At 44.8% G+C, this 18,379-nt stretch overlaps 1 protein-coding gene across 5 annotated transcripts in view; it reads left to right on the top strand.

Moving 5' to 3' along the window:
* The window catches only part of ZCCHC4 (zinc finger CCHC-type containing 4), a 452,628-nt gene that overhangs the window by 387,276 nt on the left and 46,973 nt on the right, over positions 1–18,379 (top strand). For all 5 annotated transcript variants that reach the window (XM_085642314.1, XM_085642317.1, XM_085642316.1 and 2 more), the window contains 2 exons: positions 3,956–4,007; positions 11,702–11,846. In XM_085642314.1, coding sequence (XP_085498440.1) covers positions 3,956–4,007; positions 11,702–11,846 — 197 coding nt within the window. The remainder of the gene's footprint in view (positions 1–3,955; positions 4,008–11,701; positions 11,847–18,379) is intronic.

Here is an 18,379-nt window from a genome sequence, read left to right as displayed (position 1 = left end):
TGATCCTCTAGACATCGACGACTGAGTTTGTCCGCCCTGGCGTTCAGAGAACCTGCCAGGTGTTGAACCACCAGGGTTACGCCCTGCGGTTCGAGCCATGTCCTGAGACGCTGGCCCTCTCGACTATGGGTCCACGAGCCCAACCCGCCCTGCTTATTGTAGTATCACATGGCGATGGTGTTGCTCGTGAACACCTGCACTAGCTTCCCCTTGACAGAGGGAAGAAATACTTTCAATGCCAATCAAATCACCCGGAGCTCCAACAAATTTATGTGGAGCCCAGACTCTGCTGAAGACCAGTGTCTCCTGATCTCCGCCTCTCCCAGATAGCCACCCTATCCCAGAAGTGATGCACCTGTCATGACTGTGAGATCAGGTTGGGGAAAGGAGAAGGGTCTGCCATTGACCCAATCGCAGTTCGTCAACCACCACTGCAGATCTCTCGCAGTTCCTTCCCTCTGGTTCACGCCAGTGAGATTTCCCTGATGCTCTGCCCACTGGAACTTCAAGTGCCACTGCAGAGCCGGCATACGCCACATGGCATACTTCACTAACAGGATGCAGGAGGCCATAAGACCCAACAGCCTCAGTCATTCTCGCTGAAATCCAGGATAGAGGTAGAGACATCAGAATCATAACCTGAATATCCTGGACTCGTTGCTTGGGAGGATAGACCCGAAACTTCACTGTGTCCAGAACAGCTCCGATGTACGGGAGCATATGATGTGCCACACGTGAAGAAAAGAGGAAAAAGGTTACAATGCCGCTGCTTTTTCTGAATCTTCGTGCGGAGCGCTGTCCCGCTTTTTCATTCTTCTACAGAGAAATACTCTCAGTGCATTGTCACTGTTAATCCACAAAGGGATTCTACAACGCTATGGCTGTGGCGTATAATTAATTGAGCCCCTCCTGCCCACCTACATACACCATTGGATTGACAGCCTGTCCTCACATTGAGTACCCGGACGGGTCCTCATGTGAGTAAACCTTTTTCCTCTTTTCTTCACGTGTGGCACATCATTTTCACAAGGCTGCACAACCATATATTCAGATGTCCCTTCATCAATAGTCCTGAAGAGACCCCACATTGTTTTGAGGGTCGAAACGCCGTCGACATACAGAAGAAGCGAACTATTTCCCCAGCACATATCACTGTATATAGCTGCTGTTCACATGGAATTATTATGATAATGGTCAACTTGTACAAACTGTGGAAACCTTGTATTTAATATTTACATTGTCACTTATGTTTAGGTTCCCTTTGTCATTTGGGACACTATGCACAAATGTTGTTTTGATGTATAATGTTTACTCCTAACTTTATGGTTTAAAAAATCCATAAAAGATACTACACTGTAATCGGTGTGTTAGTGGTTCCTTCTCGCTCTGCCATTATCTAACCCTCCATATCGCGATTGTGCTTATGTATCATAACCTCATAGTATATTATTCCACAGGAACCATTGTTTTTCCTATATAACTATTACCCTGGTTCCTTAGTGAGTAGGGTTCCCCTGTTTTTTCTTGATCCTCCGGGACTTGTGGCAGCACTTGCGCAACTGTCTCCCAAAGGGAGTGGGAGAAATGGCCCAATAAGCATGCAGTATTCACCGACCGTAATGCCAGGCTGAAGGAAGAAAGCAACTTTTTACCAAATGAATCCAGCCTTTTGGATTCCCTATCCGGTAGAGCAGAAGGGAACGCACCCTGTGACCGGAAACAAGCATCCTAGGACCAGTTTCGGGTTTCACCCCTCATCAGCCAGGATAGCTTGAATCCAGTGGCACAGAGAGCCACTGGAATCTGGGAGTGAATGTTTTGATTTGTTCTGCATTCCGTCCATCAACTGTGTGTCTTTTGCTTTCTCGCCCTAAGTGCGCCGGGTATGCCCAGACGGTGGTTCCGGGCTCACTGTGCAACTGGATTCAAGCTATCCTGGCTCTTTCCCGATCCTCGAGTGGGATGAAGAGGACTTTGGGCTCTGATAGTGGTCCCGCGACCTCCTCTTCCTCAACCGGGACTGGGGCCTATGCAGAGTCTTACTTTATGGTGTCTGCTGCAGGGTCACAAGGAGCTTCAAAGTCCGCTTCCGTAAGCCCTTAGGAGCCTGAGCACCGACTTCGGATCATGGTGGCGCTCGAGACACCAGAGGCAGACGAGGTGGGGATCTGTGACCGACATCTTGCGGAGACCGGCTCCGCACGGCTTAAACCTGGTTTTTCTCAAAGACATCCTTGCACACGTTTGCAAAAAGCCTGTTAAAACCGACAGAGGGGTAGCTCTTCCCGGATCAGTGCTTAACTGGTCCAGAAAGCTAAGAACTGATGTCTGCCCGGCGGCCTGGCACCTATATAGGTACCGTGACATCATAACCGATGCTAATGATGCCGCCAATGTCACGTGGAGCCGAATGGAGACACCTGACGGCTCGCACAAGGGGTATTGTTCAGCAAAAGTTTCCGGATCCAGCCTGATGCCTGGGAAATTCAAAGGTAAGGAATCTGCAGCTAGAAGTCTCTATCAGATTTACAGAATATTTACATTTGGTTGTCTCTTTTTGGCACAGGCTAATGCCAATGCCATTATTCCTGGCTGAGTTCTCTAGCACTAGCCCAATTTTGAACAGCACTCTTCTGTGCCTACTTATGTTGGGCAAGTGTGGGCATGTGTGCTCATGCTGGTTGAAGAGTGACCAGACTTTGCACACATGATGTCCAGTGACTTCTGTGAGACAGCATTGAGCACTATGAACATTGGTCTTTCTGTGCTACAGCAAGCGTGGGTTAGGCTTTTGGACAATGGAGTCCAATGACAAGGTCATTGGTTTTCCTTATGAAACCAATATAAAATTTGTTTAAAGCATGAATTTCTGCAACAGTCCAAAATGTAACATCCATTGAGATAACTGAATTGTATGAGAATTGCTTGAATGCATTCTATGAGATATATGGATATTTTAACTATTCAAAATGCGCTAGCTCAGTTATCACTTCTCACAGAAATTCAATAATAGAAACTAATTTATATCATTTCACAGTTCGATACAAGCATCAGTGTTTTGACTTACCATATGACCAAACATATAAGAAATATGTACACCATCAATTTATTCACTTTACTCTGTATAGGAAATATAAAATACAACTCAAAACACGTAATTCTATTTTTACCCACTCAATAGAAATTGCACAATCCTTTTAGATAATGCAAACACTGTCATTGCAAGTGTGTTTTAATTGCAAATAGGAAGTTTAGTTTCAACATAGAAATAATTCCTTTGATGAGACTTGTTTGCAGATTGCACCTAGTTCACCACTTTATATATAACAAACTTACACCTCCTTTTATGTGATCAATATGTTTCAGCTTTATATCCGTTCGTTGGCGCCTAATGACAGTCATACTAAGGACAAATACTTTTATTTACATTAGCTCAGTGTGACAATTCCTGTGTACCCCGAACCACTCCGTAGTCCTGCTTTAGTGTATAGTTATTTTTTTTTTCTGGACTTCATGGGATTATAAGAACCCCAAATCCTACACATCTATTTATTGATGTGTAAGATATATATTTAGAATTTCTCCAGACCAGCAAGGATTGCAAATATGGTGGATCTCACTCCTATACTTGTCTTGAGGTGCATTGTCCTTTCCACCTACCATGGTGGTTCCCAGACTCGTCCAAATGCGGCTGTGGTTATCACTCTCTGAGGTAACTAGTAAACACGTGCCGACTGACCACATGTATAACACGCACATTACCTTTAGCTGGCTCCTTAAGTTAAGTTAATATGAAGTAGTAGTATCTCTGTCATTTCTTGGACAGTTTGTGGCTGCAGATGCTGGAAGAGTCTTAATATGCTTTTGAGTATTAGGAGAACTATGTAGTCCTGATTATGATACAGTATAGTACACCTAATGTGCCGGTACGTTTTTTTTCTCCAATTTCTTGCAGGATGGGAGGCGATGGAAACACTGCGTTCTTTGCAGGAAGTGTGTAAAACCTTGTAAGTATGTAGATTATGCCAAAATCTTACTATAAGGAATGCGTTTATATCCACTTGAGTAAAGAAGTGTCTATTGTTTACAGTCTTTTTAAAAACACTTTTACAATATTTTCGAGTAAATGACACAAGATAAAAATGCCCCCTTTTTTATATTTGTTTCAGAGCATTTAAAAAACGTAAAAATAAAGAGGAGTCGAAGCACACAACTTTATATAAACAAGCATTTGCAATGCAATAGGTCTCCCATTTCGAGAATTTGAGCTATTGCCACTGTAAATGACAATGTCTTTTATTTATGTGTTTTGAAAACCTGCAAGCGGTGCTTAAACACATACTTTGTGCTTATAGTACTTTCTTATGAACAGCAAGGCTGACAGTAATAGAGGCACAGTTACTACCAGCCTTGCTTCTCATAAGCAACAACTATAAGTACAAATACAATTAATACCTTTGAAATGTGACAAAATAATTATTATAGTAATTCCAGATTAGGTTGTACTCCATGTGGAGCTGATGAAGGGAAATTTATAGAAGGTCTAATTTAAATGAGATGTGGTTGGTGCAGTACAGCAAGCTGCGCTTAGAGGTCCCTAGTGAGCAAGGCACCAGCACTGTTTGTCTAGGCGCAGTACCACAAGCTGCATCTAGAGGTCCTTAGTAAGCATCATAAACTTTGAAGATATGGTAAATCCACCCTACCCATAATGCATTTCATGCAAGACACTACCACGAGCACATTCAAGTAGCTATGTCCATGTATACAATTAGTAGCTTTGAAATGTGACAAAAGAATTATTATATTAATTCCAGATTAGGTTGTGCTCCATGTGGAGCGGATGAAGGGAAATTTATAGAAGTCTACAAAAAAGAAAAAGCAGCCGGGTTGCAGGAGACTGCACTATCTGGATCTGTCTTGTGTTATGCTATTATTGCAAGGACCGAGAGACACGTAGTATCGACGCTAATAGTTACCTCGATCATGCAAGTTACATGCACATACATGACACGGTCCAAGGCTACACAGTTAAATAAACCGGTGACCGGCAGTAGAAAGGCAGTACAAAGGAGAACACACAGACTGCCACCCTGCAGGATTTCTGGAAGGGCCTAAAAACATGGTTATTCGATTAACGTCCCTCATCAGCAGCACCGCCCCCACCCCCCAGCGCCTAGATATGCAAATCCTGTTTGTTTGATTCATTGACACCCGATTTCCACACATCGTTTGTGCGCTATATTAGTTTTATCTGTACAACTGTATGTCTTTGCAAATTACGTGACCACTTCAATGGAGATTGTGCTGTCTATAAATGACAGTGCGCGAACACACCATGCTTTAATGATATATGTGCAACATTGTGAATAAATAAAAATAAATAAATAAAAAAAATAAAAAAGATTGTGAGTTTAGTGATGAAGCATTGATGGCAGCGATGCCACTCTGAAAATTGTTCGAGCACCACTGGGTGTTCCCAATCCTGTTTCTCTTGGTTATTACCTTCTCTGACTCAACGAAATTCTAGTCCTCCTCCATATGAATGTGTCACAAGCCCTCTGGACATTATTAAGGCAGGTATTGTCCTGATAATGTGGTAACCAGATATTTTACTCATTTGTATTTTTAAAGAAGGGCGCATGTTGTGTGTGTTTTTAGTGTCTCACCAGAGTGGCCAAAAAAAGAAGCCTGCTGTGGTAGGCCCTTTATAGTTTTCAGAGCGCGATACAGTCTCTGACAATTCTATGTTTATTCGTAAATTGCTGGCCTTTGTGCTAAGGCTGGGTGCTAAGCAATCTGGATTCCTCTGTGCACAATTGTTGGCGTGCACAGGCCTCTTTTGCGCTTCCTTTTTAAACTGTTTCTTATCCTCCTGTCATTTATAAGACATGATACGTTGGCACAACATTAATGAGCACCATTTAGCCTGATCTCCTTGAGATAATCTTTTACTAGAGTTTAGTAAAGTTATTGTGACACATCGGCCCCTGGGGTTGCAGTAAATTTCAGGGAACCTGACAGGAGAGCTGCGCGTGATACCTAGTTTGACTGTCAGATTCGCCAAATTAGTGCCACACTAACACACTCTAGTCTAGCCAGTCGAAAAATCACTGAATACAGAGATAAGAAAATATTTGCGTCAAACGGAAATTTTGAAGCAAAAGTGGGTATTTCTCACCGCAGGCACTAGGGTCATAAAAACAGGCAGCAAAGTCCACAGGCATGCATAGGCTCTGAGTGGCAGCATGTCCCGTGTTATTAGTGGTCGACGTCGTGTTTTTTTTAAACACGCAAGCGCGTCCCATGACGCATTGCAGTGGCGCAGAGAAAGAGCGCCGTGCCCTGTCAGCCACCGCGCTGCTTTTGCTCACACTCATTCCCAGCGTCTCGAGCTGGAATGCTGCTGCTTTTAAAACTGCGATGTAAAAACAAATTTAATCTAGGGTTGCTGAGCAATCTGCCACAATCCTTTCAGGTCTCAGTACCTCTCACAGGCGCACAGGTGCATCTCCACAAGCTTGTCAGCTCAATTACTTTAACTGTAACCCTAAACCTAGAACACAAACCCTAACCACAAACCTGCGGTAAGACCCAGTTGAAATACTTGTGTTCATCCAAACCTTAAAACTAACCCGCAATCTAAGCATAATCATACATTTATCTCTAAACCTATTGTTAATTCAAGCAATGCTAATAATACCAGCCATCGTTCCACACTTATCCCATTTATCTAACCATCACCCTCTTCCTAGTTGTAACCTAAATCTTTCTAACACTAATATTAACTGTCACTCCAACTCAAACACTAATACCAGCTTTAAGGCAACCCCTATCTCGTGCCCTAACTCGAGAATAGCAGATCTTGTTTCAGTGCAAGATTTGTGCATGCTGTGGTGCTTTATGTTAAAAACAAGATCTACAAACCTTAGTCCATTCTCTAGATGTCACCAGGTAGGTATGTGAAACTGGCCTATCGAGCATGGCTTCCCCAACATTAATATTAATCTCGGCAGCAAGGCTTACTGCAAACATGGAAAGGGCAGACCACAGCTCATCAGTTAGAGAATGTCTGAGCTCACTCCCAGTAGAGAAACACTGCATACTCAGGACGGTGTGCATAACCTTCAAAGCCCTTCACCAACATACCTAGCATTAGCAATTACACGTCACTGGGCAAAACAGAAACCCCAGAAACAAAGAAGCACTGATGCTTGTAGCTCTGAAATTCAACATACAAAAATCGTATGGCCTTATTTAGAGATTGGTGAATGGAATACTCTGCCACACAGTGGCACATATCCTGTGCTCTGTATACAAAGACTATAGGCTGCAATGCACCTGTATATACATTTGTGTCTGAGTATCCCATCAGCCAAACTCCAAAGTAGGCCCTTACTCCATCTCAATAACAGCACCCAGAATATGGATTTTTTATTTATCCAATAAAACTCCATATTCATGCATCATAACACCTAATACTAACACTTACGTTTGTGACATTTAATTGCAGCTCTCTCCTGCACCTGCACCGCCACATATGCAGTGTCATTCTTAAATCAAATATTAGAGCGTGAAGAACAAACTGATGACTTAACGTTCACTAAAAAACAACATGTCCTTGCTAACATGGATTTATATGACTTGGATGCATTTCTCAAAGTATGTATCTACAAATTGCAAAATGCTCTGACGTCATCCTGAACATTTCTTTGTAAATATGTATGTGTATTATTTGGGATCATTTCTCAAATTTTTTTGTAAAAAAAAACTGTATAGTACTTTAACGTCGTCTGCGTGTGGTATAAAATTTCAAATAAATAAATAAAAACGTAGAATTTACCAGCATTCGCAGGGTTCTATACTTTATGGAATGTTCTCCGACACCCCACTGTACAACAGGCGGCCATGTCTACGTTTCTGCAGTTGCAGGGCAATGCCTGCAATGTTCAGCTCATTGTTTGTGCACGTGGAGGAGCGCAGCTGGCACCGGAAGTGAAGCTAACAACAGCAGGCCGGACGTAAAGGAAGGCAGAGTTGGTCACATCTGAACTAGGTAATGGCGGAGTGAAAAAGGCAATAGTGGCGCACCCCAGCCCCCACCTCCCCGCCAGTCTTCTGCCGCGGTTGGGAAGGCTTTGACTGCGTAATCTGCCATCTGTCCCTCTTCTCTCTCTGCTGTACTCTCACACAGGATGAAGAGCCCACTAGTCTCTTATGCTGCCGATCCGCAGCCAGCAGACGGCTTGCTCAGGCCTGGTCCAAGAATACTCCCCCCTTGTCACCACTCGCCTACCTTGTTTGTGAAGGAGAGGAACTTGCTTGACAGAAAAGTTGTTTGGCTTCCGATTCACCTGGATGACTTGCAGGACTGGGGCAGAGGAGACACCAACACCCCCTCTATCGCTGGCAGCATTCCCTCATTGCTGTCAATATGCCGAGTCAAAGGCGTCAGACTGGCCCCGCTCCTACCACACACGAGGGGCAGGGCGCCAGAAGAGGCAGCATGCCGCCCGGCAGTGCGCGGTAGGTTGGCATTGCTCAAGAGAGACTGCAAGTTCTGACCTCGGTGACCCGGTTGCGACTCGCGCACGCAGCACACCACTATGCTAGGTGGTGGTGTGTGCAGCGTGCGTGCGCTGCAGGCAGCAGTTGCAAGCAGGTGAGCTTGCTTGCACTTCAAATAGGGCCGCGTGGTGCGCATGCGGCACTGATGGCTCGTTGCGGCGGCCTTTATAATTTATTTGGGGACTGGGGACTCTGACTGATAAAGTATCAGACAGTGAGTGTCCCCAAATAAATTATAAAGGCCGCCGCAACGGGCCACCAGTGCCGCACGGCCACCGCCCTCAAAACAGTGCCGCCTGGGGCGGTCCACCCCCCCACCCAACCCCCCCGAGCTACGCCACTGCACTTGTGAGCAAGGCATCAGCACTGCTTGTCTAGGTGCAGTTCCACAAGCTGTATCTAGAGGTCCCTAGTGAGCATCATAAACCTTTAAGATATGGTAAAATCCACCCTACCCATAATGCATTGCATGCAAGACAGTACCACGAGTACATTCAAATAGCTATCTCATGTATACAATTAGTAGCTTTGAAATGTGACAAAATAATTATTATATTCATTCCAGATTAGGTTGTACTCTATGTGGAGCTGATGAAGGGAAATTTATGGAAGGTCTAATATAAATGAGATGTGGTAGGTACAGTACAGCAAGCTACACCGAGAGGTCCTTAGTAGGCATCATAAACTTTGAAGATATGGTAAACTCACCCTACCAGTTTTCTTTACTAAAAATAAATTCAGTTCACATCAATAGCCTGCCAGAATATTATCTACGATAGGGACCTTTCAGCATGGGATTTGGAATGTCCATTAAAGAGATATGTTGAAGTAGTTAAGCAGTGGTACCTCCTGTTCACCTTTACCAGCATTAAAACCTATTTGGAAGGGGTTATGTTCAATCCATAATTCATTTTATGTTTATTGAAACATTAAAAGCAGCGTGGCAACCTTTACAGCAGGCTGCTTGGAGGAGGCATACGCTCTTTTCACTTTTTTATTAAGGTATTTGTTAAGCAAAAACAGAATAGATAGGCTGCTACCTATTCGCACAGGCACTACCACTGTCACCACCTCAGCTGGTCAACGTACTTTCCTAAATTAAATATTATATATAGAGTTACCTAGTATGCTGTCCAGGTAAATTTCTTTAGATATGGGAAATGGCTCTCTCTATGGAGCATTTAACCATTAAAAAGAAAGATTAAGTAAAACATAATTGCTGTAGCGTCTGTAGCCCTCTCTTAAGATTGTCAGGGCTACAAACTGCGTACCCTTTGCTCTTGGCTGCGGTTTTCTGCCTCTCATGTATATTAGGGAGTAGATTGAGACGTATTGCTCTGGGTTGCCTTGTGGGCCATTTTTGCCTCATCTAATGTCAAAGAACGGCCCATTTTGCCTATGTCGAAAACTAAATCTGCTGATTTAAAGCCAAATCCCCTTTGAACAGCAGTTGCCTCTCAGACTACTCTCAAACGTAAGGTGAATGAATGTCCGAGTCAGAAAGCTGTGGCCCGACTCTCTGACACGGCAGCCAGAGTTGCAAGAAGTTAGATTATCCGAGGCTGCAGCTCAGCTCCCTCTTTATCAGCATCACCCTAAGGCACACATTGATCATTGGCTTCATGGAAGGGTCACTGGGAAAACAGTTCAGGCTGGGATCTGCCAAAAGATACCTGCAGCTGGTTGAAGAAAAATCCAAGAAAAGAAATCCAGTTTATGTGGCTTGTAGGGTCCCAAGTTTGTCAGGCCTCATTAAACTAAGTAGTAATATATAGGAGTGTATTGATCTGAGAAATTAACATGATGCACAGAATACTTATGTTGCTAGTCTCAGCATCAGTGATCTGGATTGAAAAAACAAGAGATTCAAATTGATAGTCCCTAGATGGTCTCCCTAAACTGATCATGGGCTTTAAAACGTACATAGTGTATCCCCCCATCTCTACATTTGATATTGTCCATGTCTGATAGGGTACCCAAATGTCAAATACGGCCATTACATTTGTCTCTAGGAAGTTTGTAAGCAGTGGTAGCACCATGCCATGAAAGACAAAAACTTGGTTAACAGAAGAAACAGGACACTTTGCAGTCACCACTTGCTGGGACCTGCATCAGTGAAAGGACTGTTGAGGAAGGTGGGAAAACCTGTCACTCAACTGCTAAGCAAGGACGTCCTATGTATAGTGTTCTGTAAGGGAGAACAGCTTATGGCGTATCCTGTGAGAAAGTGTTTTTTAGTAAACCACTTCAGACTCTAGTAAATCAGGCATTTTTACAACAGGTACAAGGACTGGTGAATGTTCCTGTGCTCGAACATACAGAATCATTGACCTCGACCTTTGGTAGTACCTGAACCTTGAGGAAACTAATTTCATATCCTGCCAAACACCAGTATCAGAAATGGATGCGTAATAAAGTTACTCTTCTCTCTCTGAGATCCTCATCATTCCTCATTTTCTGTCTTCTTTAAATTATCAGGGCTTTATTCGCCACACTGGCATCTTTCTCAGCTGAGGCAGTACCCCTCGCCTTTATTAGTTCTGCATTTCATTTTTCCATTCCAGGCCTTCTCCATAAGAAAAAAAACATGTATATTGCCAATGGAACCAAAGCCTCAACTTAATAAAAGAAATCCACAAACAATAAAACATACACCTAAAATTGCAATAGTATTAAAAAAAACTGCTGTCACTCGCTATTTCTAAAAGAAAACCTACATAAAATCTGCATAGGGCATTTGCAAAACCAAAAACGGCAAATCAGTCTGTAAAATCCAGCTTAATCCTCCTGAGAGAGGGAACTTAGCTTATGTAGGAGCTGCAGTAAAAGTGAAGCGGTTCCGAAATACAGGCGTAAAGTTATATAGGTAAAGTTCTCTTTTTATTCTGTGGTCATTACTTCTGTGAACGAATACAGTTAAAGAGTCTCTTGTCCTGAAAACAATTTCAAGTCAGAATCAGTTTATGGTTAAAGGTAAGGAATATTATATAGAGGTAAACATGTTTGTCAATTACTATACTAGTTCAGGATTTCTATTAAGTATTAGAAAGTGTAAAAGTCCAGACTTTGGCGGGTGCCTTGCTTTAATGTCGTTTAACAAAAGCTAACATTCCTCACATTCCTTGTGTTTTAGCCTGGTTTCATTGCAGTTCTTGTAATCAATGTGCTCTCGAAAGTCATCCATGTGGCAGTACCAAGGATGGATGCTTCATCTGTGGGGAGAGAGACCACAAGCAAAGAAACTGTCCCCGCCATTCTACCAAGGACAGAACCTCTCAGTAAGTTACTATGAAGATATGTTCTTTAAAATATATAATTTATTTGCAGGACTGTTTGTAAAACCCTAAACACAGAAGCAGAGATGTTCCCAAGCTTTATGTACAAGATGCCCTAAAATGTAAACCTTATTAAAACATGCGCGGCCGGCACAGGTAAGCGCGGTGGGGCGGTGCGCAGGCAGGGCAGCGTGGGGGGTGAAGTCAACAGACAACAGGATATGTAAAAGAAAAGAAAACCACTTACCTTGCCGATGCGGTAAGTACAAGTTAAGTGGTTTTATTTATTTTTTTATTTATTTTTACCTATTCCGTCATCTGTCGACTTGCCCCGCCCCAACACTCTCACCTGTGCCGGCCATGCCTAAGTAAAAGGAGGGAAGGAACTATAGGAAGGCACATGCATTGGAAGAAGGACCAAAGAATTGAGTGTCATCTGGGTGTTTTCAAGAAAATAGTTAACAGCAAAGCACATTCGGGAGATCATGGTCCTTTGGTGCGTTTTCAGGATATTGCTGTTCTAAAGTAGTCTCCATGTTTTTGGAAGTTCATTTCATTGCTGAGCATTTGCGTAGCTGACGGTACGGCCTTGTAATGTAGCATTTCTATGGCAGTTTCCTAAATCTTGTAGAAGACCCTAATGTGCTTTCCAGATGATCAATGAGTAGATGCTACTTCACCTGTTCATGGATGGGAGGGTATTGGCTCAAGTGACATTTATTAGTGCTGGGTTTTGGAGTCTATTTGAGGTCTAGAGAGTGTTCTTCAGAGTTTGTGTGCAATGTATACAAGGGGTCAGACTCTTACATTGCTATCAGTGGTTGAGTCTGATAAACAGTCAATCAAACAAAAAAATATCTCCCTAGCACTTACTTGAGTTAATCTAGTAACAATTCAAATAAATCCAAAGTATTCTACGCACAATCAGTTACTCAAAAGATTCAGAAAGCTTCAGTATGTTGTTGTATCCACTAAGCAAACCTGTTCAACAAAACATAGGTTATCAACAAATGCATAAAAACGAGGTGCTGAAAACCCTTCAACACTGAATAGGTCCTTGGAAGGTTCAGGCATATATGTGGAATACAAAGAAGTTCAACAGTTCAGTTGTTTCACAATATCAGTAAACTTTGAAAGGTAAAGAAGAACGCACAAGTTAGTTACCTTCGGTAACTCATTATCTGGTAGAGACAATATCGAGCTGTAGATGCCTTACCTTTGAATTTCACCATGCGTCAGAATGGATCCGGAAACTTTTGGCGAGCAGTACCCCTGCGAGGCGTCGGGTGGCTCAGTTCGGCTTCACTTGACGTCGTTGGCATCACTAACAGCGGTTATGACATTACGGTCACCTATATAGGTGCCACCCAGGCACACGGACGTCAGTTTCTTTTCATCTTTCCACGCCAGAAGCAAGAGCCATGAAGTGAACTGACTTGTGTGTGTTAAAACGGGGGCCTGAAAAGGGAAAAACCCTAGATTTTGTCTCTACCAGGTAACGCGTTAGCATCTGACAGAGACCTCTACCTGCAGATTCCTTACCTTTGAATTGGATATCCAAGCCATACCATCCTGGTGGTGGGCCGCGGACAGATTTTCTACACTAAAAAGTCCTGCAGGACCGAACAGGCAAAATACGCCGAACCTGACTTTCCTGGCAGTAGTGCTTGGCAAACATGTGCAAAGATGCCTACTTTGCTGGCGGGCAAATGTCCAGGACTGGGACACATGAGCCAATGCAGTGGTCGCAGCTTTTCCCCTGTAGATTGGGCCCGTAAGCCCTCAGGAGGCTGCTTACAAGCCAGGACGTAGACGATCTCAATGTAGAAAACGACACAGCATGAAATGGTCTGTTCTGCAGTGCCTGACCTTTTTCTTAGCTCCCACGTAACCCACGAAGAGTTGGTCGTCCACCTGGAACTCTTTTGTGCATTCAAGGTAGAACGGCAACGCTCTTTTTGGGCCCAGACGGTGAAGACACTCTTCTACCTTAGAGGGACACGGGGGAACAAAAAAGGTGTGCAGCCTTGATTGACCCAGATGGAATGGGGTCACCTCTTTTGTTAAGAATAAATCATGGGTGCGAAGCACCACCTTACCACCTTATCCACAAAAGTCATCATGTAGGAGGCTTGCATGATAAAGCCTGCATCTCACTCACCCTCCGGGCAGATGTCATCGTCACCAGAAAGGCTGTCTTGATGGTAAGCAGCCGTAGGGGACAATTATGTACCGGCTTGAAGGTAGCACACATAAGAAATGTGAGGACCAAACTAAGGTCCCACTGCGGCATGACAAAGGGCATAGGTGGAAAAAAATGGACAAGCCCATTTAAGAACCTATTTACAATAGGGGACTTGAATAGAGAGGGCTGGTTCAGCGGCCGCAAGAAAGCAGACAGAGCAGAATGATAACCCTCAAGAGTACCCAAATCAGAGCCCTGCTGGGCAAGTGAAAGAATAAAGAGAAGAATATTAGACAGAAAAGCAGAGAGAGGGTCAATAGACCTCTCTGAAAAATATTTAAAAAAAGTTCGCCAACAGCAGGCGTATACAATCTTAGCAGACAGCTGGCAAAATAACACTACATACTTTGGGAGGAAGGTCGAAAGCTATCAACTGTCGCCACTCAATCTCCACGCAAGGAGGCGGAGAGTTAACAGGTTTGGCTGGAGGACCCTTCCCTGCTGCTGTGACAGAAGATCCTCCCGAAGGGGCAGCTTGAGAGAGATATGTAGGCTTTGGTGAAAGGGAAGAACTGTGAGGGACATCTCTAGAGATCATGGGAATTGTGAATTTGCATTTGCCAATTTGGATTTCTTGATATGAAAAAATTGTATGTAGGAAAAGCTGTATGCACAAGCCTATGTTCTTCTGCAACTGTAAGAGATGGAAAGGCACTCCTGGTAAACTAAATCTTAACTGACATCTAGGGGGAGTGTCTCTGCACTTTAGAGAGGATGGAAGCCTGATTGTCTCAAGTCTAGTAGAGTGTTAGAGTTAAAAGGTTAATGATATTTAGCAACTGTGCATTCTAGCATTTTAGGAATGTATTGGATGTTGGCGGTGATTAACTATTTCTATATGTAATTTCTATAAGTCTTTTTTTTTTAGAAAGCCTTTTTTTAGGGTGTTATATATTGCACTTTGCACCATGAGAACAAGTCCTTGCATGAAAGATGCATTTAAAATGTTTGCCACCACCTGAAGTATTTTTTGAGCACAAGGTTTGTCCGAAGTGTTTTGGCAGGGGTTGTGTTGGTCTGCTTTATTTTTGAGGGCTTGGATGGTTCTGAGCAATGTTCTTTCTAATTATGTTTCTCCTTGTACTACAAAAGAAAGTTTGAATGCAATTTTTTCATCAGTGTGCACAACCGCAAAAAGTGGTGAGTGATCAAGTTAACCTTCAGATGCTATGGAAAGGAAAGGGTGAACAAAACGGGGCTCCATCAAATATTTTGTTAAAAAAACACAATTTGGTGTTTCCTCTGTCACATGTCTGAATAACTCTGCTAGCGCCAACAGCCTTGACCATGGTAGAAAGGGCTGTCAAAATTTCTGGGGGCTGCTTCTTAGCCCGTGCGTGTTACAACAAACAAATGGTGGACGGAATGCTGACAATGCATACATTCTCCCCCAGTCAAGAGATCTGGGTTAAATCCATCGTTCTTTTGCCCACTACGCCACCCCAGTTCAGACATGGCCATATGCAAATCAGTCTTGACCCTGTGCCTCATGGGAACAGTCCAGCCTGAACTGCCAGGCCATGTCTTCCCTGGACCAGAATCAAGCATCCTAGGACCGGTTTCTGGCTATCAGCCGTCATCAGCCAGGATAGCTTGACTCCAGTGAGGTAGTGAGCACGAGTCCCACGTCTGGGAATACCCATCCCACTTAGGGCGAAAAGCGTTACAACAAACAAATGATGGACGGAATGCTGACAATGCATACATTCTCCCCCAGTCAAGAGATCTGGGTTAAATCCATCGTTCTTTTGCCCACTACGCCACCCCAGTTCAGACATGGCCATATGCAAATCAGTCTTGACCCTGTGCCTCATGGGAACAGTCCAGCCCGAACTGCCAAGCCATGTCTTCCCTGGACCAGAATCAAGCATCCTAGGACCGGTTTCTGGCTATCAGCCGTCATCAGCTAGGATAGCTTGACTCCAGTGAGGTAGTGAGCACGGGTCCCACGTCTGGGAATACCCATCCCACTTAGGGCGAAAAGCGTTACAACAAACAAATGATGGACGGAATGCTGACAATGCATACATTCTCCTCCAGTCAAGAGATCTGGGTTAAATCCATCGTTCTTTTGCCCACTACACCACTCCAGTTCAGACATGGCCATATGCAAATCAGTCTTGACCCTGTGCCTCATGGGAACAGTCCAGCCCGAACTGCCAAGCCATGTCTTCCCTGGACCAGAATCAAGCATCCTAGGACCGGTTTCTGGCTATCAGCCGTCATCAGCCAGGATAGCTTGACTCCAGTGAGGACGGCTGATAGCCAGAACCCGGTCCTAGGATGCTTGATTCCGGTCCAGGGAAGACATGGCTTGGCAGTTCGGGCTGGACTGTTCCCATGAGGCACAGGGTCAAGACTGATTTGCATATGGCCATGTCTGAACTGGGGTGGCGTAGTGGGCAAAAGAACGATGGATTTAACCCAGATCTCTTGACTGGGGGAGAATGTCTGCATTGTCAGCATTCCGTCCATCATTTGTTTGTTGTAACGCTTTTCGCCCTAAGTGGGATGCGTATTCCCAGACGTGGGACCCGTGCTCACTGCGCCACTGGAGTCAAGCTATCCTGGCTGATGACGGCTGATAGCCAGAAACCGGTCCTAGGATGCTTGATTCCGGTCCAGGGAAGACATGGCTTGGCAGTTCGGGCTGGACTGTTCCCATGAGGCACAGGGTCAAGACTGATTTGCATATGGCCATGTCTGAACTGGGGTGGCGTAGTGGGCAAAAGAACGATGGATTTAACCCAGATCTCTTGACTGGGGGAGAATGTCTGCATTGTCAGCATTCCGTCCATCATTTGTTTGTTGTAACGCTTTTCGCCCTAAGTGGGATGGGTATTCCCAGACGTGGGACCCGTGCTCACTGCGCCACTGGAGTCAAGCTATCCTGGCTGATGACGGCTGATAGCCAGAAACCGGTCCTAGGATGCTTGATTCCGGTCCAGGGAAGACATGGCTTGGCAGTTCGGGCTGGACTGTTCCAATGAGGCACAGGGTCAAGACTGATTTGCATATGGCCATGTCTGAACTGGGGTGGCGTAGTGGGCAAAAGAACGATGGATTTAACCCAGATCTCTTGAGTGGGGGAGAATGTCTGCATTGTCAGCATTCCGTCCATCATTTGTTTGTTGTAACGCTTTTCGCCCTAAGTGAGATGGGTATTCCCAGACGTGGGACCCGTGCTCACTGCGCCACTGGAGTCAAGCTATCCTGGCTGATGACGGCTGATAGCCAGAAACCGGTCCTAGGATGCTTGATTCCGGTCCAGGGAAGACATGGCTTGGCAGTTCGGGCTGGACTGTTCCCATGAGGCACAGGGTCAAGACTGATTTGCATATGGCCATGTCTGAACTGGGGTGGCGTAGTGGGCAAAAGAACGATGGATTTAACCCAGATCTCTTGACTGGGGGAGAATGTCTGCATTGTCAGCATTCCGTCCATCATTTGTTTGTTGTAACGCTTTTCGCCCTAAGTGGGATGGGTATTCCCAGACGTGGGACCCGTGCTCACTGCGCCACTGGAGTCAAGCTATCCTGGCTGATGACGGCTGATAGCCAGAAACCGGTCCTAGGATGCTTGATTCCGGTCCAGGGAAGACATGGCTTGGCAGTTCGGGCTGGACTGTTCCCATGAGGCAGAGGGTCAAGACTGATTTGCATATGGCCATGTCTGAACTGGGGTGGCGTAGTGGGCAAAAGAACGATGGATTTAACCCAGATCTCTTGACTGGGGGAGAATGTCTGCATTGTCAGCATTCCGTCCATCATTTGTTTGTCGTAACGCTTTTCGCCCTAAGTGGGATGGGTATTCACAGACGTGGGACCCGTGCTCACTGCGCCACTGGAGTCAAGCTATCCTGGCTGATGACAGCTGATAGCCAGAAACCGGTTCTAGGATGCTTGATTCCGGTCCAGGGAAGACATGGCTTGGCAGTTCGGGCTGGACTGTTCCCATGAGGCACAGGGTCAAGACTGATTTGCATATGGCCATGTCTGAACTGGGGTGGCGTAGTGGGCAAAAGAACGATGGATTTAACCCAGATCTCTTGACTGGGGGAGAATGTCTGCATTGTCAGCATTCCGTCCATCATTTGTTTGTTGTAACGCTTTTCGCCCTAAGTGGGATGGGTATTCCCAGACGTGGGACCCGTGCTCACTGCGCCACTGGAGTCAAGCTATCCTGGCTGATGACGGCTGATAGCCAGAAACCGGTCCTAGGATGCTTGATTCCGGTCCAGGGAAGACATGGCTTGGCAGTTCGGGCTGGACTGTTCCCATGAGGCACAGGG

This window comes from Triturus cristatus, chromosome 2_2, assembly GCF_964204655.1.
Source record: "Triturus cristatus chromosome 2_2, aTriCri1.1, whole genome shotgun sequence".
NCBI lineage: Eukaryota > Metazoa > Chordata > Amphibia > Caudata > Salamandridae > Triturus > Triturus cristatus.
This window is presented reverse-complemented; position numbering and strand designations above follow the sequence as displayed.